General features: G+C 47.6%; 3 protein-coding genes across 7 annotated transcripts in view; 1 reads left to right on the top strand and 2 right to left on the bottom strand.

The window, feature by feature from the left end:
- The window catches only part of LOC113213424 (1-acyl-sn-glycerol-3-phosphate acyltransferase alpha), a 19,081-nt gene extending 8,690 nt beyond the window's left edge, over positions 1 to 10,391 (bottom strand). Inside the window, exon 1 of one of the 2 annotated variants that reach the window (XM_026432493.2) lies at positions 10,137 to 10,391. In XM_026432493.2, the coding sequence (XP_026288278.1) occupies positions 10,137 to 10,321 (185 nt within the window). In that variant the 5' untranslated portion in view covers positions 10,322 to 10,391. Of the gene's footprint in view, positions 1 to 3,737; positions 4,335 to 10,136 lie in introns of those variants that run through there. The other variant, XM_026432492.2, reaches the window with a different exon arrangement.
- Positions 10,392 to 10,636: 245 nt separating this feature from the next.
- On the top strand, positions 10,637 to 13,031 carry LOC113213541 (peroxisomal membrane protein 11C). Its single transcript, XM_026432648.2, has 4 exons — positions 10,637 to 11,134; positions 11,215 to 11,393; positions 11,477 to 11,545; positions 11,630 to 13,031. The coding sequence occupies exons 1-4, from the start codon at positions 10,886 to 10,888 to the stop codon at positions 11,844 to 11,846; spliced, it is 714 nt and encodes a 237-aa protein (XP_026288433.1). The 5' UTR covers positions 10,637 to 10,885; the 3' UTR covers positions 11,847 to 13,031.
- LOC113213438 (uncharacterized) overlaps positions 12,254 to 22,808 on the bottom strand; it is a 27,262-nt gene continuing 16,707 nt past the window's right edge. For 2 of the 4 annotated variants that reach the window (XM_052271500.1, XM_052271499.1), the window contains exons 2-6: positions 21,095 to 21,353; positions 20,520 to 20,800; positions 20,011 to 20,398; positions 16,542 to 16,814; positions 12,254 to 15,828 (exon numbers count right to left, since the gene is read on the bottom strand). In XM_052271500.1, coding sequence (XP_052127460.1) covers positions 14,372 to 15,828; positions 16,542 to 16,814; positions 20,011 to 20,398; positions 20,520 to 20,800; positions 21,095 to 21,353 — 2,658 coding nt within the window. In that variant the 3' untranslated portion in view covers positions 12,254 to 14,371. Of the gene's footprint in view, positions 15,829 to 16,541; positions 16,815 to 20,010; positions 20,399 to 20,519; positions 20,801 to 21,094; positions 21,354 to 22,191; positions 22,428 to 22,808 lie in introns of those variants that run through there. The other 2 variants (XM_052271498.1, XM_052271501.1) reach the window with 2 other exon arrangements.

The following is a 22,808-nucleotide window of genomic DNA, read 5'->3' as shown; positions in this document are numbered from 1 at the left end:
AAGTGAGGAGGGGGCGGAGGAATTTGCCTTCTGGTAAAGACAGTTTCGGATGTCTAGAAATCAGTCGCAGCCGGCAAGGGCGCCAATTTATTGCAGGAAAAAAACAAGGAGCACAGAAAACACCAAATTAATTTTGTGTTTAAAATATGTACTCGTTCTTTACTTCTTACCCTATCTCTTAGATATGAGGTAATTCAGAAACATTTATGATAAGTATTAAGAATGCAGTGGACTTATTTTAGAATTTTTTTCCAGTATTTTTCACAGTTCTCGTGCAACTGTGAACCCATCTGTTGTTTTTTTTGGGTTTTTTTTTGGTATACAGAGCTACTAATATCCCTAAATACTACTATTTTCATGCAAAACACACTGTCGTTATAGTACAGATATGAACATAAACTTTTGCAACGCAATGATATCCGAGTTAGTGGTGTGTATTTTTGTATGTGTATGAGGTTGTATTTTTTCTACTTTCTTTTTCAAACATAACTTTTCAAACATAACTTCACATAACATCACATCACATGCCTGTAAGAAAAATATTAGTGACAAACCCAATACATTGTCAATAATAAGGATTTGTGCATGAATTGTAAGGGCAATGCATGATTGTTCGTACCTTCATAAATGGTTAAAAAATTCCTAAGAAGCAATGAGGCAGACTATTCTGTGCTAGTAATAACAAAATGAAGAGCAAGACTGAATCACAGGATGATCCAAACATCTAGAAAATTTCACATTTTCCTCACTAGACTAGACATTGTTGAGCTCATTCTTCTGTTTAAACGGCCGCGCACGAGTGTTGTCATTATTCTCCTAAAGATAGCGCCACCCGGCTTGCCTAGCTAGCACCCCTTTGGATATCAGTAGTTTTGGATTCGCTCCCGCAAATGACAGTGTGTTTTGCTTAAAAATAAGTGTTTTAAAAAGCTTTCCTAAAAAATATTTTTAAAAAAATTGGCATTCATATTACAGATGCAAAGCATATTAGTAAATCTGTATAACAAAATAATGATGGGTTCACAAGGTTGCAGGTATGCACTGAGAAACACTTAGAAAATTTTTCAAAAGGCCAAAATTTTTCTACTCATAACTCAAAAATACCTCTATTATGAAATGTGAGGCACAGTTCACTGAATAAAATGATCATACATTCATACTTGTACCTATCATATTCATAGAGATCAATTGATGTTTCTAAATTAAGCCACACCAAACTCGTTCTTTTTACCTCATAGCATATGAGTAAAAGGCAGGTAAAGAACGAATACTCGTTCTTTTTACCTCATAGCATATGAGTAAAAGGCAGGTAAAGAACGAGTAAAAAAGCCATAGTATTGTACGCCTCCCTCACTGCTTCTGTCAGCCGGAGCTAAGACCATGCTAAAACTGCCCCTGCTTCTTGGCGTCAGCTTCGTTTCGGAGGTACGGGGTACGGGTGCTAGTAGCAATGTTTTGAGGCGATTTTTTTTCCATTTTGTTTAGAGCGTTTCGGTGAAGGCTAAAATGAGCTTCAAGCGCGCATATAGATATGGTCCTGTGGGTAGGGATACAAAACAAAGCTTTCTTTCCGTTAAAAACAAATGAAATATGTGAGGTATCTTAATAACATACAAAAGACCTTGAAACTTTGCTTCGTGAGCGACAAAGTAATGGCTAAAACTGGCGAAACAAAACAAGAGACGTGGAAAACAAAATTAATTTTATGCTAAGGAATAAAGTCGTTCTTGAGCTCAAACTATCGCCCTAATTGTGGTGGGATCATCCAGAAACTGCGTCCGTCATTTCACTTGCCGTTAAGAAAATGCCCTGTTCAGCCAAAAGCGCCTGGACGGTAGGCAAAATCTTGCCTGCCGTGCATGCGTGTACTGCGGGCTGGCCTACCATGAGTCTCGCAGGCGCCGAGCTCCGAGCTCTCGTAATTTGCCGAATGAATCTGGTAAGTGGGGACCAGCTAGCGCCTTGAGAAGCTCGCGCCGTGGACAGAGCTCCCTCTCCAATTCGCTTATTTCGGACACCATGTAGGCATCCGATGCTCGCTCGCTTCAAGGCTCTGATAGGGACGTACTTTCTGAACGAACTTTGAGAGAACAAGAACTGTTCTGAGCGCCGCGGTAATTTTTATCGGGGGTGTCCGTGTCGCTCTCGGCGCTGGTAAACGCGAACAGTACTTCCCACTAAACCGTACTCCCAAACTAATGATAGGAGGCGAAAAATACCCACATTTTTGGATTATCTACCCGGAACAAACGTACCGCGATTGGTCGGTCAGGGCGGTGGGGGCTAACTAGCTCCTTGCTTAGTTCACACACAAAAAAGAAGGAAATGTAAGCAAACTAGTAAAAGATTGTCGTGGGAGAGGGTGGGGGGGGGGGGGGTCATGCTTGCCTCGCTGTAGCAGCCTATTCATCTAATTCAAAATTCCGAGACTTGCCGCTCTGCCGCGCGCACGTCAAGCGATCATTCATATTATGCGTAGATGTAGATGTTCCCACCCACCACCCGACCCGCCGCCCTCCATGGGTGACTGGGTCGCTGAGTCCGGCGATTGCAAACGCATCGCCTTGGGGACACGCACACGCACGCACAGACCCACACATGCACAAGAACGCGCGCCAAAACTGAGCATTCAAGGTCCTCGCTGCACCGGCGGCGCCCCGAGGGATCAGAAACGCGCGCGTTGTGTTCGGGTAGGTGGGGAAGTTTTTTTGTCATGTTATCGAGTCCTTCTGTTTTGCTGCCGCTGAAGGACGTCCTGCTGACGGCTGACAGGCGTGATCCCTGGGCGACTGAAAGAGTGTTCCTAGTCAAACCGTACGGTGGTTTCCGATATACTAGCTTAAGGCGAGGGTTTTCGACGGCCGGGTACAGATTTCGACATACAATCCAGCCGGTACAGTTTTCTTCATTTGTTCTCCACAAATGTATGCCTGTCGATGAACAAATTCGCTCGGACATGTGTATGCTATGCATGCAGAATAAAGTATACACGGTAGGTGATCCGCGCCGTGTTTTTTTGTTGTTGTTTTTTGCTTATACTGTACCGAATACATGCGTGCGGACGGGTTGCATACTCGCACGGGGACATGCTATGGCGAGCGACGATAAGCAAGCCCGTCCGCACACAAAAAATACGGCGCGGATCACCCACCCTGTACAGTAACATTTAGTATGCACAAAGCACTAAACAGTCGTTTCGGTTGGAACATATATCACTCAAGTGTTGTCACTGGTCGCAGGCACTACGCAAAAGCAGGACTTCTCTTCTCCGTTTATCTACCTTCTAGACACTTTCTAAAACTTCCTGCGCACCTTTTTAGTATTACAGGGAAAAAAATATTCTTCGTCAGAACTTATAAATTGGCTAATTTCGGAATAGTCGAGAATTTCCCTGTGCACCTAAGAATGAGTAGTCAAAGAAAAGAGTTAGTTGCCACAGCGAGCCCGTAGGTTTACAAAATTAGGCAAGTTTTTAGTTCTGACGCCTGTTTTTGTTTTCCTCCGCTTGTCCCCGGGTGGTCCAGCAACACACACACACTGTCTGAAAAAAAGCACAGTAAGTTGACCAATACTCTACTGGTGTTTTAAGTACGGAGTACAGGAATTTTTGACACGGAGCCTTATGGGCACTACACGTGCATTCTGTACCGTATCCTTGTACGGGAATGCTGTACCTTTCCTCTACTTTGGCACAGGATTTTACCTAGTGCACACTTCTGCCGACCCCGACTACTCACACAAAGTTCAGCACGTTGAACGGCCTGAACATGAAGATGGGGGTCATGGTGAGGGCGACGAGCGACACGCCCAGCATGTACACGGTGTACTTGAGGTAGTAGCGGCACGACTTGCTGAGGACGAGCATCGCCATGGCCGCGGCCAGGCACGGCCCCGCCAGCAGCACCGCCAGGTCCAACTCGTGCGTCATCGTGTGCTCGTACAGCTCGAAGAGGAGGAGGACGTTGAACACCGGGTGTGCTCGTACAGCTCGCAGAGGAGGAGGATGTTGAACACCAGGTGTGCTCGTACAGCTCGCAGAGGAAGAGGATGTTGAACAACAGGTGTGCTCGTACAGCTCGCAGAGGAGGACACCGGGTGATTTCGAACAGCTCACAGAGAAGGAGGGTGTTGAAGAACGGGTGTGCTCGTACAGCTCGTGGAGGAGGACGTTGAACACCGGGTGTGCTCGTACAGCTCGCAGAGGAGGAGGGTGTTGAACACCAGGTGTCCTCGTACAGCTCGCAGAGGAGGAGGGTGTTGAACACCGAGTGTGCTCGTACAGCTCGCAGAGGAGGAGGACACGGGTGATTTCGAACAGCTCGCAGAGCAGGAGGGTGCTCGTACAGCTCGCAGAGGAGGAGGGTGTTGAACACCGAGTGTGCTCGTACAGCTCGCAGAGGAGGAGGGTGTTGAACAGCGGGTGTGCTCGCCGGCCCGCTGGCGCTGGCAATGGCGCTCTAGCCCGTCCACGCGCTCCGCTGTGATGCGACTGTCAGATGGTCGAACCGCGCTGGCGGCACGCGTGCCCTGCCCGCCCCACCCCGCCGCCGCACCTTAACACGCCCCGCCTCGCCCCGCCCTGCCCCAGGGTCTCAGAAGAGCATCCTTTTAGCTCACTTAATCATTGATTCGTCTTCGATTGACCCTATTTTGTCCCGCCATCTCTTGGGTCACTGAAAACTCACTGAGCTAACAGCTGAGATAACAGGAAATTCACGCAAAAGTGACAACGAGTTCAAAATCAAATGATAAACGAAGCGTTACTATCGCAAGGGATTCGGTTCACTTTCGTGAATTGCGATGAGAAAGGGGATGTTGTGCCGCGATGAAGTGTCTGGACAGTAGACACACAACTGTTATCAAAAGCCCAAATCGTGGCAAAAGCACGCCATTTGGGGACTAGCGCTGCACGACATGTGGGATCAGGGCAGCGCAGTCATGGTCTGTGATCAATGTGCAGCGAGAAAAATGTTTTCTCTGCTGGGCACACAAGATGGTTAACCACCAATGCCACCAAATATTGTTTAGAGACCCGAGCACCTCGAGCTCCAGACGAAGAGGCGCAATTTTGACAAGAAAAGAGGCAAAATATTGATTGAGAGTCTTAAAAAATGCCGAAAATTTGAATTCAGAAAAAAAAGTTTTGACAAGTAAGGCGACCACAGCGCTTAGACTGTGGAGGTATACTTTTTAGAGTGGCGTAATGGTCGCAATTAACATACAACACATAAAAGAGCGAGTTTGGCCGGGGGGAGGGGGGGGTATAGCGCCGATATCGAGCCGTTGTCCATTTGTATCATGGTTCTAGACCAGAGCTGTGGAGCACTGACCGGTTCCTGGCGGGTGTCCAGCGTTACCGGTCATGCCACTTCTTCAAAGGCATGGGAAATTTCTATTCAAATACCGCGATTGTTCTGGAAATGATGATTTTAAATATATATACATACTCCTCTTGGTTTTGAAGCCGGGCGTGGGGACGGTACTCCTCACTGTTGAAAACTTGTTGGGATTTCCGGAAAATTCGATCTCAACTACTTAAGAAAATTACAAGAGGCCTTTAGTTTTTTACGTATTGAAAGGTTTTCGGTTTTAGCTTATTGCGACGGTTAGAATAGCTGTCCAACTTCGACACGCGCGATTTTGCGCTATCCCCGGAGTTTTCATTTAACGCCACCACAGAGACTGTTCGGAGATCCCAAAGGACTTTAAAAATTCAATTCACGACCGCTTCTTTGTAAAATCGCAGACATTTTTTAACAGAGTGCGTTCCACCTTGGCACGTACACGGCAAGGGATCGTCCAGAAAGTACGTCCGTCATTCTCCGTTCCGAAACTGGCGAGTTCCTAACCAAGCTCTCCTAACGCCTGGCGGGTAGGCAACATCTTGTTTGCAGTGCATGCGTGTACTGCGGTCTGGCCTACCCGGGGTCTCGCAGGCGCCCGAGCGCTCCTAACGCCTGGTGGGTAGGCAACATCTTGTTTGCAGTGCATGCGTGTACTGCGGTCTGGCCTACCCGGGGTCTCGCAGGCGCCCGAGCTCCGGTAATTTGCCGAATAAATCTGAGAAAAACGGACGTCATTTCTCTGAAGAAGATCCGTAAGTTTGGGGCACAAGTACAATTGTCACAGTGGCAGACAATCGAATTTGATTTCAATTTCGTGGGTGAAAAACCGGGGTGGCTTCCACCAGTCTGTCAATAGCCATGGTGACAATTCATCTGGATGCCCTCGCCCTCCAGACAAAATACATTCTTGGTGATAACAACAATAAAAATCAGCATAACGAGTCTGTACTGGTCCTGACTCGCCCCCTTTGAAGGTCGTCATGCTGTTACCATACTACAGCAAATACAGCAAAAGATTTTTCAGCTGCAGCAAACATTTTGCTGTTGGGGCATTATACATTATTTTCCGAAAAAGCAAAGTTAATGGCTGTTTTCTCAAACGCTTGTTTTTGCGTGTGGGATTATTCGTTTGTCCCCCCAAAAAAAAAAGAAAAGGTAAAGATGAAAACACATTTTTAAGAGCACTCTTTACTTCCCATTTTTCTTGTATTTAACACGTTAGCTGCGGCATGACCACTATGTGGTCGCGATCCCATGTTAAATCATAAGCATAGGCATGGGGGGGGATCCACCGCTTCCGGCATCAAACTTAAATTTAGTCTCTTCTGAGCTGACAAGAAGGCAAGAATTAACCTTCCGTGTGTGAGCTTGGGACGAATGGAGGCTGAAAAACACCTCACCTCCGAGGACTTGACTTTTCCCACCCCCACTTCATTTATGTAGGGATAGAGTACATCAATGCGAGAGGATGTTGGAATTACGTCAGTGAAATGAAAAAAAATAGTGGCTTTCACAGCGTGTTTCGCGTGGATCATGCCACCGCGCGAGTCCGGGTGTCATCGACGGGCGGCCAATCCGGGGGGGGGCAATTCGAGCCGAGAGGAAACGGACCAACCAGATCAGATCGCGATATCCAGGACAGATTCGCACGAACGGAGCCGTGAGCGTGTGAGCCCCCAGGGTGAGGGCAGGGTTAGGGACGTTACTTTAACGATTAACGACGCTACAGCGTTTTCGTTAATTAACGTTATCGTTGACTCGATAAAATTTTAGGTGCCTGTAACGATATCGTAAACGCGTTACTTTTTGTCCTTAACGACGCAACGGCGTTGTCGTTAATTTTTCGTCCGAGAAGTGCTGCTATGTGAAGGGTGCCAATGGAAAGTGAGACGTTCCATGCCTCCGACAAATTATTTTTAAATTATAATAACTTAAAGTGAACAAGAAATTTAGGGGAGGGGGTAACGAGTTGATGGTGACTATAACTATAAAGAAACGTGCATTTTCAGGTGATAATCAACTCGAGCACCAGGGGCCCCTTAAAATCGATTTAACGCTAACGCCGTTTAATCGTTGCGATTAACGATAACGCGTTACGTTAATCAGGACCGGTAACGTAAACGAAACGCGTTACTTTTGGTCCCGATCATCATCAACGCTATCCGTTGCTATCCGTTACTTTTTGAAAGTAAAGTTCCCAACCATGCTCGCGGGCGGGCGGGCAGAAGCACGCGGTCGGTTATTGAGAAGAAGAAAAATAACAAAAAAAGGAACGCTGCAAATGCTTACCGGAGAGCGCGATCGTACTGTAAACGTCCTCGTCCAATTAGAGCGATACTTCAAGAATCTCAATCCCATTGATGATTGGGAAACCTCGATCGTTTTGAGTGACGATTCCTCATTTTGACGCGTTGAGTTCCACGTGATCTCACGTAGCCCCTTGGGACTCAATATGTTAATCTCAGTAAAGACGATCGACATCCTAGAATCTCACTCAGTAACAGCGGGGGTTTAAAACTATTATTCAAATGGGTCAAAATCTCTCTTTTTCCGAAGACTAGCAGACATGCGGTAAACAGTTTGATTGTCGTGGGAGCAGCTGCGTCAGTCGAGTACTTTCTTGGCCTACGACGTGATGCCGATGAAGAGGCTTGTTCATTCGAATGGTCCGCTGCCGGATAACAAAAGCCTGGCCGTGATTCCCATTATTTAATTCAACTTGCAAATTGATCTGGCGAGGCGGTGTTTGCACCTTGCACCTGTTGCCGAATGCCGAAGCTGTAGAACATCCCCCCCCCCCCCTTCTTCCCGTCTGTATCCATTGTCCCCAAGTGTGACCCGACCAGACACCCTGTAAAGTTCCACAATCCTTGTCACTTGTCACTCACGCATATGAGAGGTTTTTTCCTCACCCCTATCATTATTGATTGGGACAGGGTATATGTGAGAGAGCACCTACTCACACGTGGAGATCATCACAACACAAAGGAGAACATGCACAACCACCACCATCCTCTGAAGCAGCAAAGTAGCAGCAATCAGAAAACTAGCAACTGTCAGGAGTCAAATGTGGTCAAGCGAGCAAGCAAGCGGAAGGTCATTTCATCATGCTAAGCGATCTGGGATACAGAGAGAATGACAAGATCTTACACCAAGATAAAAATTAGAACCCAAATATCACCAGAAAAATTGTTTCAATCACCACCAATTACAACCATGAAAGTTTCATAACCACATAGTATATTAATGTTTCAGCACTTAGTTGCATTTTATAGTAAATAGAAGATGTGTTCATATGTTGCTCTGAAAGCTAAGCAGTTAGTGGTATCAAATACCTAAGTAAATCTTACGTTGTGCAGTAACACGGACAGATATTTGGAGTCTTTCAGGTTGCACTTCTTTCTGGAAAAATGCAGAATTGCAGGTTCAGAACTTTCACTTTAATTCATTGATTATACACAAAAGTCCTGACAGTATATCCTGGCACTGCTTAATTTAGACCTCATTACACAGGGACAAGAATTTTTTTTGTAGAAATTTTAAAAAGTTAAAACTTTACTCATTTTTCTGGTTTTTACAAAAATTGTAATGATTCTAATTAATAAGACTAATTTATTAATCAACAATCTCTACTTCAAATTTTGCTAAGGCAGAATGCACATGCTCAGATAATTTTCTATTCTTGACCCAAGATATATTTGGTGCATATGTCACGGATAGGACTAAGTGGCCAGCTAAACCAAAAATTGAGTGGCTAAAGCAAGAATTGATCCTTCCTTCCATCCCCCCCCCCCCCAAAAAAAAAAGAAAAGGTAAAGATGAAAACACATTTTTAAGAGCACTCTTTACTTCCCATTTTTCTTGTATTTAACACGTTAGCTGCGGCATGACCACTATGTGGTCGCGATCCCATGTTAAATCATAAGCATAGGCATCAAAAATGAGCCGCAAGGAACGTGTTAAACGTTTAACCAAAATGTCAGCTGTACCCTACTGGTTGAAATGGTTACACTTCGGATTACCAAATTAACCAGCTAAAATTCTGTGTAGCCGGGCACTGAGCTCTAACCACATCACATGCACCACTGTGAAAATAAGGCAGTAAATTAATTCAAGAAGTGAAATTGAGAGTGTTTTACTTAATTTCTCTACGACATTGGTATGCCGAGATAAAGCAGAACATAAGCCAAAATTTCCTCATAATAAATACTTTGCAAATGGTGATCAAACAACAATGGAAAATTACAAAAAAAAAAACATAAGTTAGTCTGGAGTCTGGATTTAGAGGACACAAAACCCAAATGCGATCTTTGAAAGAAAGTTAACTGTGGCTATCGTTGCTGCGTTAAGCTCAGAAAAAGGATCACGCCCGGCGTGGAACACACGTACGTTTTGTGAACTCTGAATCAAACTAGTTGTAAACTGGAGGCGAATTCTCTTTGAACTTGAACTTGAATGGAGCAGTGTGTAACCTCACACCAATATCAAAAATGAAGTAGAGCATGACAGCATTGGTCGAATTTAACTAAACAGAAGTACTTCGCGATAAAATATTCAAAACTCCTCCAAATAAAAGAGCAGACTGTTAGGTTTAAAAATAAATGGAAACAGCCGCCGGTGGCTGGAAGGGGTTAACAAGGCAATTTCATCCTCCAAAATTCTGAAGAACATTTCACGTCCAGACGTTGAAACAAATAACGACGCTAACTTCAATCTTACGAAACTTCAGAACACTACCATTGTCATTCAAAAATAAAATGATATTGGTAAAAAAGTAATTCAAATACTTACAGAAGGTTTGTGACATCGCCAGCACGGAACGCCATGATAGGTATTAAGAAAAAAGACACTAACATGACAAGCGCATAGTAAACGAAAAACTTGAAATAATATCTGAAGGCTCTGCTTGTTTCATAAATAAAAGGTAAGGCTAAAAGAACAGAAATAGACAATACTTCAACAAGATTTGGAGCCATTTTTGTTGTTTTGGTGTGTACGCCGCCTTCTTTCACTTTGTTGCCATTTCTTCCCTTGCCCAAGCAGACAATGTTTACACAGTGCTGCCAAGCAGTGCACAATGCATGAACTGACACACTTTGGCTGATATTCTTTGGAGATAAGCATCCAGATAGGTTCACCAGTCTTTATTTCAAAGTTAAGTGTTTCATTTGAACTCACCATATAGTCTATGTACTCACAAATCAAGACAGACTAGACGGGGAAAACGAGGTTTTTGAGTTCAAAGGTTGTCTACAGACTCTCATTCTTGGTATTTACAGGTGGATGTGCAGTATTTGCAGGACAGGTACCAGGACTTAAGTAACGTGGAAGGTGGAAGTGTTGTTAAAAGAGTAGAAAGTGCCCTAGAGGCGCCAGGTTAAAGTAATGGATGACTGTCAAATTTGACTTGTAGAAGCCAAGCAAAAGACTGGTATCATAGAACTACGATTCACCCCATGCTTTTACTTAACTCCCGGGAACTGTTTGTTGTGATAAGAGTTTACTGATTCAATTCTGTCAACACACAATTACATTTAATTATGAGTCCTCCTGATAGCATATTGTTGGACCAATTAGATGAGTATCTTGACACATATAGTGGTCGTGACAAGTTTCTGAAGGCACTTTGTTATTCTTTAAAATTTGCAACTGGATTTTATGAGTCCCCAAAAGCTTTACATGATTTAAAGCTGGTTAGTTCAGAAATTAGTAATTGCCGAACCATACTAAGATTCCTTGATTATGTACCAGTCTTGAAGTATGTGTTGTCCTACAAGTTTGGGAAAAATGTAAGTTGTCCCGTCACCAAAGTTGTTCTCCTAACTATTAATTTATTTTAGATGCTAATATATACATTTCTTGATTACAGGAGAAAGATAAATATCTCAAGTTGATAGGGAGAATCAGCTGCATTTTGGACATTATTTTCTACCCTCTGGAACAAGTTGCTTGGCTTGCTGAGCGAAAAATCGTCAAAGTAAATCCTGACCCTTGGTCTGATGCGAGCACAGTGTGTTGGGTCATCTCTCTTTATCTTGGGCTCATGAAGTAAGGCAATCCTCTACTTGACTTTTACTCATATAAATATTCTAACGTGCTTAATTTTAAAGTCATTTTCTTTTTCTCTCCAGAGCCCTGAGAAGCTTAAGTCTCTTAGAGCAACACAAGAAGTGTTTGAAGACAACTGATGCAGATGTCAGGTAAATCTATCTATATTTACTTCTTATTTCCGTTTCATTTTCTTTTCATCCTGTTCCATTTTTACATTAATTTATTATTTTCAGGTTTCCTATGGAGCGTTTGCTTATACAGCAAAGGGGACTCCTTCTATTAGCTCTTCGCACATCATGTGATTTAGTGTATGCTATACACTATCTCCCTGAAGGATTTCTTTGGTCTACAAAGCTAAAAACTTGGCAGGTAGGAGCATTGGGAATGGTTTCAGCTGGAATTGGTATTTTTCAGTCCCTTTCATCTTGGACAAAAGTTCCATCATCCTAAATCACTGAAGATCTGTTCTTAAGTGTGCCAAAAGCCATTCTGTTTAATCCTTGTCCAACATTTTAATGCGATGCTTACATTTTCTTTGCCGGAAGAGGGTTAGCGTGGCTGTGACTGATAATACGAATTGAATCTGGGGGTAGACAAAGTTACCATTTAAGTAAGTGTCAACAACAGGCACACACATACTGAAAGGAAGGTGAAGGTTGGATTTAGTGAGCTATTCTAAACTCATATTTCCAATGTTGTTATTTTAGAAAATACTTATATTGTTTTAGTCATTTGTTTTTAATGTCATTGAAACATAAAAATTTTATTGTCTGTTGAATTGTGCCATTTTGTATTCTTGGACTGATGTCTATGACTGTGAATGTCGGTGATACATGAGGAAATAATGTCAAATGTGGTTCATATTATGAAACACAATTTATATTTTCAACAAATATATACATAAAGATTTATTAAATAGCATGCTCTTGAATTTAAACATTAGAAAAATTTCTAAAGGCATGTCAAGAGGATTTTCTTATTTAAAACATTAGCCTCTTAACTCTTAACAGTATGCATAAATGCTCAGCATCTCAATGTATTAAAGGTAAGGGCAACAGTCTGTTTTCCTATGAAGGTACTTTAAGACTTTGACATTAGTATGTCCTACTCGTAGAGTTGGTGTAAAACAAGAGCATTGACTAAGAAGCAGTATTCCAGGAGAGCAGTTGCTTTCAAAAGGTTTGCTCTACATGTCATGAGAGAGAAGTACCTCTATATGTAAAATTATTTGATAAGCAGAATAAATCTTTCTATACATGTTGCTCTCTATATGTTTTAGAAAAACAGTATTCCATTCATGATTATCAGCAAAATAAGTCATTTCATTTTTCTAACAGCTGGAGTTTGAAAGTAGTGCCATAATTTGAAACCATGTGATACCCTGATTAACTTATCTCTCTTCTTAAAAGAAAATAAAGTAATTTTCTGGTTCTTAGGCAATTATTTTGATTTCTATTAATTCCATGCCATGCTCTGTAGTATTTTTACTTTTGTGGCACCAGCTGAGAAATACATCACAGCTTCCATGGTTTGGTTAGAGTCTTCGTAAAACTTTGCGGTCCATCAAATTAGTTTCGATTTCAGCCTGCTTGCAACATACTGTTACTGAATAAAATTCTAGGTGATGGTTTTTAATTCCAATAAGTCATTTTACCTGCATCCACAACATGTGCTTTTGGCACTTAATGCTTCAAACTGTGATTGACAACATCAGTAATACCTACAGTAATTTTAGCACTCACCTATTGTAATGTTTTGCATTGTTTGAGCTAATTGATCCATATTTGATACAAGGTTTCATAAGCAGTTTTGTGTATTCTGATATGGTTAAGAGTATTAAAATCCTTCAATATACTCCAACCTTCTCGTAGAAGCAAAACTGATGTTGTGTATCATATCCCATTCAGATATGAATACAGTATCTATATTAAATCTGACCTAAAAGATAGCGTTACCTCTTTGGTAGATAGAAACTAACAGTCAATACTTTTGCATATATCTGCTGAGTTGAAAGCAAAATATTCAAAAAAGTTTTGGTAAGAAATATTTCCAATGAAAAGATACATCACAGCAAAAACACCTTATAATAAATAGTAACAATTTAAAAAGTATATAATCAACAGTACACAGTGTACATATCCCTTTACAAAACTGAAATTTCTTAAGGTATTTCATTAAGAAGACGAAGATTAAAAGAAACCAATGTAGATAGACAGAAAAGACCTTGGGGAGAAACAAGCTATCTACAAAATTTTCTATAAATATCTGTTGGAGATTTTTAAATTGAACAAAAATGCAAATGGTAAAAGAAAGTAAAGTAAACAATCCTATTAATATTCTTAAAGCATATTCCTCTCTTGTGCGATTGTTGGTATTCTACTCAGAGAGGTTTAAAGAGACAGCAACACCTATGCCAGTATGGCTTTGTTTCTCTTGCTGATATCTTAATTTTGGCACAGATGGTTTTATAATACCAGCATATAGATGAAAATTGGAATGTTCAATATTTGTTTTATAATAACTGTGCTTATTTAAGGTATGACTATACCAAAGTGCCCTCCATTTTTGAAATTCTTTTTGTTAAAGGGAAAAAAGAGGCTGATATGTTTTTGATAACAGATTTTATAAAATTCTCAATAGTCTGTCAAAACATGGAAATTACACACCAGTCTGTTATTTCATACATACTTCGTCAGTATCCCTTTGGAAGCTTCATGGGAAACCATTAAAATGCCTCTCAGTGACTAACAAACAGCACAGGTCCTCTCCAGTTCAACACGTGGGTTGGCGCCTCTTTCCAGGAGTGCCACTTGCTCCGCCGCCTGGAGCCTCATGCCTCCAGGGCCACCCCTCTGGAAGTCTGGAAGGGTGACGGCGGGGGCGGGGCTCTGGTCCAGGCCCTCGCGGCCAGGGCCAGCAGCTCACGAAACGCTAGGTTCACACAAGCCCTTTCGAGGCCTTGCTCCCGAAGAAATTCACTCCTCCTCCACGTCGAAGGAGGCCGCGGTGGAAGCGGTCGTCGAGGCGGAGGCTGAGGTCGAGGCTGAGGCCAGGTTCAAGGGCTGATTGAAGCCGACGTCGACCAGCTCGGTGTAGTCCGGGGCGTTGGCCACGCTAGTCATGTCCGACGCCGGATCCGCGACGAGTGCGATGAAGACGCGACCACCGGGCTCCTTCTTTACGTCCAAAACGAGCGTCTCGATGCCGTCGACGTCCTCGCGGCCTATACCCTGATCCATGTACTCCTGCACCCGCCGGAGAGCGTCCGCGTGCTCCTCGTCGCGAAGGTCGACCCCGGTGCGGCTCACCGCCCTCACAATGTTGCGCAGCACGACAGGCCGCTCGGTGACCTCGGCGATGACCGCGTTCAGCAAGATGATGGTGAAGTCCTGCTCGTCCTCGGCGAACAGGTGTACGCGGAACACTCTGGAGATGAGCTGGCGCTCCCACATGACGACGCCGTCGTCGGACGGCGCCTCGCTCAGCACTTCGAGCACGACCAGCGTGACGGCGCGCGTGGCCGGGTTGTACGAGTGGCACAGGCGGTTGACGTCCTCGTACAGCGACCAGCCCAGCTCCTCGGCGGGCAGGTCCGCGCGGCGCACGTACACCAGCTCCTGGCCCACGTCGCCGGCCTCGGCCTCCCCGGCGGCGTAGGCCTCGGCCGCGTCCGTGCTGTGGAAGAGCAGCCGCACAGCGCCGCGGCCCCGGCGCTCGAAGCCCCACCGCGCCACAACCGAGATGGCCGCCGTGTCGCCGCGCACCTTGGCGACGACGCGACGCAGCAGCCCGCCCACGCGGCGCACGGCGCACGCCCGCTTGTGCGCCTCCCAGTGCTCGCGCCGGCACTCGCGGCTGCAGTAGGTGTGAGCGCAGTTGTGGCACGACTTGGGCCGTTCCACTACGCGGCCGCAGCCGTAGCGGCGGCACGCCACCACACCTGCGTCGCCCGCGCCACCCGCGCAGCCCGCCCCGGTGGCGCCCAGGTCGAAGGACACGCGCCGCGGCCGCGCCGCGCGCCGCCTGCTGCCGCGGGGGTCGTCCTGGAGCGCGCCCTGCTCCGCGCAGCTCTCACTCCGGCGACGGTGTCCCGGCGGCGCCGGGTCCAGCGGCATGGTGAGCACGGCGGCAGCAAACTGGGCCTCGCCCTCGGCCTCTTCCGCGCCTTCCTCGGCCACCACGCTGACCACGGCGGTGCCCCGCCAGCCCGGTGGTCTCGGGGTGGGCGGCGGCGCGGGGCCGTCCCCGCCAGGGTCACCCCAACCCGGCAGCGCCGCTCCTCCCGACGGCGACGGCCTCGTGGCGACGCCCTTGATCGTGGCCACGAGGTCGGAGGCCTCCCAGCCGGCGGGCTCATCTGGACCGTCAACGCCGTTCTCCTGGTGCTCGACGACGTCCTCCCAAGCCGGCGGACAGCCGTCGCTAGCTGACCCTGCACACAGAGCACATGGTGGTCGTGAGGACTCGCTCGGCTCTGCTCGACGCCCTCCTGGCTGCCTGTTGGTCCCCTCTCCCGCTAATCACTCCGGCTAGGTTACCAGTACTGCTAGGGTGGCCCAACGGTCACCAGTCTACGGTTACGGGTGCGGCTAAAGGGAGGCCTCGCCAGGGCTCCGGGCCTGTTTCAAACAGAGGCGGGAGTGAGGGCGCGGCGACGAACGCGCGTTGAGTGCAGTGCCCGACTAAACAGTTACTCCAAATCACTACTCAAGATAGGGGCGCGCCGGTAGGGGCGTTGTGTAAGAGAAGGCAGCATTGCGAACATTTGAGGACAAACATCAAATCAACCACCTCGTTAGGAGTCAACCCCGGGGCCGCTGTGTGAGCCACGCACGACATCGGCTTAAGTGAATAGAACGGACAGGCGCTTGGTCAGTCACCGCGGATTTGCCGAAAAATAATTTCGAGTTATTACGGCCAAAGTTTTAGGCCCAAAGCTGTGCTTGGTGTCAACCAAAATCAGAGACAAAGCAAACTATATACATAAATACAAACAGTGAAAAAAGGACAGTTGTAAACAGAAGACTGAATTGACTCGGCTCGCCAAAGACCGAGCGATAGTATGAGAGCTCTCGAGCGCTGGGCTTGCGCCCGGACATCTCGACGAGGATCGTGGAGGTGGTTCAACTTACACAGTCCTCCTACCTGCGGGGTCAGGCCTAATATCAGCACAGCTCCTCAGGCCAGCGGCATGGCCGGCGGGGTGCCCCTGTGCCTGTGGGTGCCCCTGCTGCTGGGCGGGCCCCGGACTCGGCGAGCGGCTCGGGGGCGGCAGTCCCAGCAGCGAGTCGAGCACATCCTCCATGGTGGTGGACGACGGGCTGGGTCGGTAGGGCACGTGCAAGGCCGTCACCGCTGGTGTCGTCGGCGACGGCGAGGTCGGCCGGGCGGCGCAGGCTGCTGAAGTCACCGTCGACCCTGCGTGCACCAGGTCGCACATGACCATGCAGGGGGCTGTACTTGTACGGGGTGGGTGAGTGGCTTTGCTCTGTTGGTCGCTGTGTGCAAGTCGCGGTTGTGAGGCATGCGGTAAGGGTTCTGGTCTAGCGAAAGGCACAAGCAAAGTCGTCGTTTGGGATTTTGTATTTTGGCCGACAGGTTTTGGGCATTTTTCCGCGGATCAAGTCGAGCGCCTACGAGGTGGGCCGTCCCGTCGAGCCTCGTAGCTGTGCGGGCTGGCCTACCCTCGCCTAACAGAGTCGAGCGCCTGGGAGGTGGACAGTCCCGTCGAGCCTTGGAGCCGTGCGGGCTGGCCTACCCGCGCCTAACAGAGTCGAGCGCCTGGGGGGTGGACAGTCGCGTCGAGCCTTGGAGCCGTGCGAGCTAGCCGGCTCGCGCTCGTGCGATGCCTCGAACTCACACAGAGATGTACCGGACATAATTGTGAACAACCCTTGATCGCGTAGCAGCTAGGCGAATTAACAGCAGACTCCTCCCTATGAAGTGAATACAAGCTACGGTGGTGATTCGCTCGTGGAGGTCTAGGTGGGCGAGGAGAACAGTAATGTCATCTTACGTTAAAAGTTCTGATTGCGTATCAATAATAACATTTATGAGTGAATAAGGAACTAAAAAGCAAATTTATAGCCGAGTGATTCGTGAATGATCTATGCGCATGCACTATTTTGACAAAGCAAAACATAAAAAAAAGGAAATAAAAAACACATATACGAAAGTCAAAGATTTATTTACAAAACCACAATTAAGTGAAACACTCAGAATTGTCTTTCAACAAAATGCTCTACAATGAAATCAATGAAGAAAATTGCAACAAGCTATATACGGAAGGCTTACTTGTAGAAAAAGAACAAAATAAAAATTGAACTATACTCTTTTCTTTAGCAGTAGCCAGCAATGAAAAATGGAATTCATAGAGAACAATCAATTATAAACATATTGTGATACCTGTCAAGAAAATCAAGGCCTTTACAAACCAAAGATTTTACATATATTTCTAATCTCAACAGTAACGGACTCAAGAACTACAATCAATGTAAAGGAGCACTACAGAGGCAGGTTTACAACTAACTGGCGTAATGGTCCTTTTGATTTATGGCATGCACATTTGGCACCCACACGTCAGAGCGCTTTAAGACAGAAAAATAAAACAACTTTAAGCAATAGGCAATCTACCTAAGAAATGAAACACATAGGTGATTTGAAACAAATAAAGCCAACAAATGGATGATAACATGGTGCACATTTTTCATGGTGGATTTGTGTGCAAACTATCTGGTCAGAAAAGCAACTCATGACATGAACGATGAATAGATGCTCAGCTGTATGGGCAATGAGCTGAATGAGTTTGAATCGTTGAAAAATGACATGAATGAAATGATTTCCTCCCAATGTAATTTGACTTTACCCTCTCAGAGGATAGACATTAATTGCTCCATGGCTTATACAAATGTACAAGCAAGAGCATGCAAATTAAAAACAAAATTAAAACAAGAAAATATCCTAATTTATAGTCACTTTCTTACTGTTCACTGCAAGTTCCTTCCAAAACATTCTTTCCTCTTGAAACCCAGGGAAAAATAGGCAATTTCAGAATAAAGCGTAACAAATTCAGTTTCCTCACTCATTGAGTGATATTAGGTTGGTCAGAGATGGGGGTCTTTCGACTACGTTTCTGGTGGCATTGGAAACTATGACAGTGGCCCCATCTGTCACCAGCCAGGAGTGAAAATGCAGAGCTTCCCTGACCTACAATCATGCCCTTGAGTTCTTTAAATACAGCTTCTGTCATGTTTATTAAAATTTATAGGCTAAACACCCAAAGAGTTTACTTGATCTCCTGCCTCTGGAGAATCTAATAACAGGAAGGTAGGTATTATCTTACTTTCATCTTATATACAGCCTCAGCAATTCCTACCAACTAATATGACATAAGTTGCCCTAAAATAAATAGAATAAAGTTATTTTGATTTTCTGGTAGGAACTTCTGAGGTGATACAAAAAACAACACAAAAATAGATTTTCTCTGTACACTATACATCTGGACACTTACACAAGAGCACCACTAACAAAAAAACATAAACCTAATCATTATTCCCATTTTAAATTAAGACCAAAAGGTCTCGCAAAGGGATGGGATGAGAAAACAATGTGATTGAATGATCATCAGTCTCTAGAGCCAATCACGGACTTTTGTCAAAACAATGGAGAATTATTTTTAAAATCACAGAAGATTTATGTATGCAACAGTAGTAAAAACTGTGGTTCAATCAGCCAGATTCATGTCTAAAATAGGGGGCAAGAGGCAAGCATATGACTAGGCGTATCTATGCCTCTCAATAAATTAAAACGTTATACTGCCTTAGGAATCAAAGCATGCAAACTCCTATTCCAAATAATACCTCGAGAGATACAACTTTCAGTTTTGATTTTGTTCTCCACGTTTTGGATCCCTTTTTCTTTTTATTAAGATTTCTCCGGTTCCTTTTCCGAATGAAGGCAGTGTCTCGTTTGCTCGGTGTTCGCTTGAGAGTATGTTCGCTGGAGTCGCTGTCTTGATGCGTGTCGATCTCGTCTGGGAAAGCTGGCAACAAGCAAACATGTCTGAATGCTATCATACTGTCCCTGAACACCTGATTTTCTTCCTACCACATAAAACTCTTTGATAAGGGACTGTCTTTGGTTTACTTTCAGGCCAGCGACACTCATGGAAGTAAATGTGAAAAAACTGCCAATCTCACAACTGCCACAAATATATAGAGTGTGTACCCTACCAGGGGATAAAAAACTCTAAAAACCCTGCCCAACTTTTAAAAATCCAGCGCTTGTTGTTAAGCATGACCTTAGCAGCTAATAACTCGTCTTCCTAATATCCACTCGACTTACACATTCTAGCACACCGGATAGGAGGATGAATAACGATGGTGATGACGATGATGATGATGATGAAGAATAGGAAGGGGAATACAAGACAAGAATAAGAGGTTGACATACAGACAAGACGAGACGATGACAACAACAAAAAAAGGAAAGGCACAAAAATGACACTAATGAAATAAAAGTAGTAATAATAAATAAGACATACAGCCATGCAGACAGGCAGGGCTAAATGGCCGTCGTCCAGTACGAGTCCCTCCTCACGCGCGGAGGAACTCACCGTGGTTCTGGTGGGGCCCGTTGTGGGGGCCGTGGCCGTGGCCAAGGGGGGACGGCCTCTGCTTCAGGTCCTTCAGGTCCAGGTAGAGGTCCTGGTGCGAGAGCTGCAGCGGCGAGGTGGACACGACGCTCTCGTCGGGGGTCTGCGGCTGCTCGATGGGCCTCGAGCCCACAAACGAGGACTCGATCCAGCACACGCGAGGGGTGGAGCCCGTTGACGCGCTGGGGTGGCCGCCACGGAGGTCGCTGTTGGAGGCGGCGGGCGCGCCGACGCGAACGTCCGAGCTTGACCCGGGGCCGTTGGCGGCGGACACGTAGTGCACGATTGCGGAGGTGACCTCCTTGATGGAAGACCGCACGTCGGAGAGGTTCGGTGACGACGACTGGGCCTGACGGACACAGCGAGAAAGACAACGTTAGACTCACTATGAACTTGTCCAACTTCTATGGCTGTCTGTGCTGTGATGGCCGCGGAGATGCAGGTCTCTGTCAACTACCCCGTCCGCTTACCTGACTGCTGTCGCCGTTGGGCCGGAGCCGCTGCTGCAGCCGCTGCTGCTCGCGCTGCTCGAGGAGGCCCTGGGCGAGCCTCTCGGCCGGCGTCCTGGGTGTGCCCGAGAGTCGCTCTTGCGAGCGCCAGCCCAGGTAGGGCTGCCGGTGGTTGAAGGAGGACCTCGCCGACCCGCAGGGCGAGGTGCTGGGCGTGGCGTTGCAGCTGCCCGCTAGCCTGCTAGAGCTCCAGCGGGTGAACGCCGCAGGAGGGGGGCTGGGCGAGGAGCCGAGTCGCACAGCTGAAACCAAACGCACAAGAGCGTTGTACAAGGATGCAAATAATATACGCGCCATCTCGAGGTCACTTTAAGTTCCGCAAGTACTCAAAATTTCAACTCCAATTTTTATTTTTCCAAGTCCCAAGAAATGCAGTGACATTATTTCAATTGTTTCTGACAGGCCCATATCGCCTCGCACTTCCCTGACTTCTAGGCTCGCTTCTAGGCTGAGCGGTCCATGGGCGGACAGCCCGTTATTAGCCCCAATCATACCGACCGCGCAACTACAACTATCAATTAAATCAATCAACTCACCTGTGGTTGGGCTGCGCAGCGACGACAGCGACGTGGTCTTGACGCCCAGCCCGGGCCAGCCTCCGGCCGAGCGGACGCGCCCGGTGCCGGGCTGCCCGCCCGCGTCCGCCGAGCCGCGCTTGAGCAGGAAGCCCTCGGCGGGCCGCGCGCTGTTCTTGTACCAGTCGGGCACGTTGAGCTGCTGCAGCGAGCGCTGCACGCGCAGCTCGTGCTCCGACAGCACGCGGTTCTGCAGGCCCTGCAGCGCATTCTCCGGGGGCTGCAACGCAAAACAGAACAAGGGAGGGAGGATTAGCATTTGGCGTTGAGTTGGACCGGTCGGACCGAAACCTTTGGGCCAAAAGTGGCCTCGCAGGTCGTCAAGTCAAATAGCGTTCGGTCGAAGCCCTGGAAAGTTTCCGGAAAATTTTCCGGCAAAAAAATGGAAATTTTCCCAGACTATGGAAGTTTTTCGTTATTTACCGGAAATTTTCCGGGCAATTTTGCAAATTTCCTTCCCTAGTTTGGCGAATTATTACATGATACGCGGACGCCTCATTGGCCTTGCTTGTTCGTACAGTATTTGCAGAGCGCCACGCGCGGCCGCGGGGAGCACCGCGGTGTCGGCTGATAAGATAGACGGCGCGGCGCACGGCAGCCCGGCAACCGCAGCAGGCAGGGGGCCGCCGTCAACCGTCAACGCGTTGCGCTGTACCATTTGTGCAAATTTTTGGAGGGGACCGCTCCACGGTATTTCGCCCCATTTTCCTCCGCCCGGCCGCCCGGCCGGGAGCGAGGAGGCGTGGGCTCCGCGCCGCCCTTGGACGCGACTTAGCACGTCGCGGACCAGACCGGCCGCTAATTGTCCGGGGCTGACAACGGGCAATCTGCCCGCCGCGCCGGGACAAAGAAGAGCCTCAGCAACGGCAACAAAAAGGGATGAATGGGAACATAACATCGGGCAGCGCGGGCCAATACCAAGCGCGCCGAGACAAGCCGCTTTTGAACCGCTGCCAAAATCGCGCCGCCGAGCTGCGCCCTCCCGCACTGCGAGCAGGCGGCCCTGTCTTGTCTCAAACGCCAAGCCTAGCGCGGGGGGAAACCGGCGGGGTGGGCACCTTGTCGACGACGTGCTGCTGGTCCCGGTGCGCGTGCTCGTCGGCGGCCTCCTCCAGCCAGGCCTCCAGGAAGCGCGACCTGGCGACGTCCGCCGCGCCGCCGGGCGGCAGGTCGCCGTACTCGACGATGGTCCTCATGGCACTGCCGGGCGCCGCGAGAGCCGCGCACCACTGACGTGACGACGCGAGTGTCACCGCGGGCCGCGAGAGCCGCGAGAGTGACGGAGACGCCAGCGAGGCCGCGCGCGTCCTCGTCGCACCCGCCGCGGGCGCCTCCCACCCCACCCCCGCCCCAAACGAGTGCGAGTGGGACAGGTACAGTACTCGGACCTGGGCGGCCCACTCAGCACAGCAGCTCCTCCACTCGGGCCCGCGGGGCGCGCGCGCGCCGGCCAGACGTTTCCTAAGCGATATACCGAGACCATCGCGCCGCGAGAAAATCAATAATCATCACGGGGAATGACAGCGAAAACTGACACGGCGCGGTCGTGGCGGGTAGCGGCGGGTAGCGGCGGGGCGTGGCGGGGCGTGGCGGCGCTAACCAGACCTTGGCCTTGGGGCGCGGGGCGGGCCGCAGCCGTCCTGCTCCACCCGCTAATCGACATTGGACGCGCGCC

Source organism: Frankliniella occidentalis, unplaced genomic scaffold (assembly GCF_000697945.3).
Source record: "Frankliniella occidentalis isolate FOCC.00 unplaced genomic scaffold, Focc_3.1 Scaffold163, whole genome shotgun sequence".
Taxonomy (NCBI): domain Eukaryota; kingdom Metazoa; phylum Arthropoda; class Insecta; order Thysanoptera; family Thripidae; genus Frankliniella; species Frankliniella occidentalis.
This window is presented reverse-complemented; position numbering and strand designations above follow the sequence as displayed.

What these genes read in the sequence shown, in the direction of transcription:
- LOC113213541 (XM_026432648.2), top strand. Translation starts at nt 10,886, where the DNA reads ATGAGTCCTCCTGATAGCATATTGTTGGACCAATTAGATGAGTATCTT. An exon ending in CCTACAAGTTTGGGAAAAAT is followed by an intron (nt 11,135 to 11,214) that starts GTAAGTTGTCCC and finishes TCTTGATTACAG; the next exon opens with GAGAAAGATAAATATCTCAA. An exon ending in ACAACTGATGCAGATGTCAG is followed by an intron (nt 11,546 to 11,629) that starts GTAAATCTATCT and finishes TATTATTTTCAG; the next exon opens with GTTTCCTATGGAGCGTTTGC.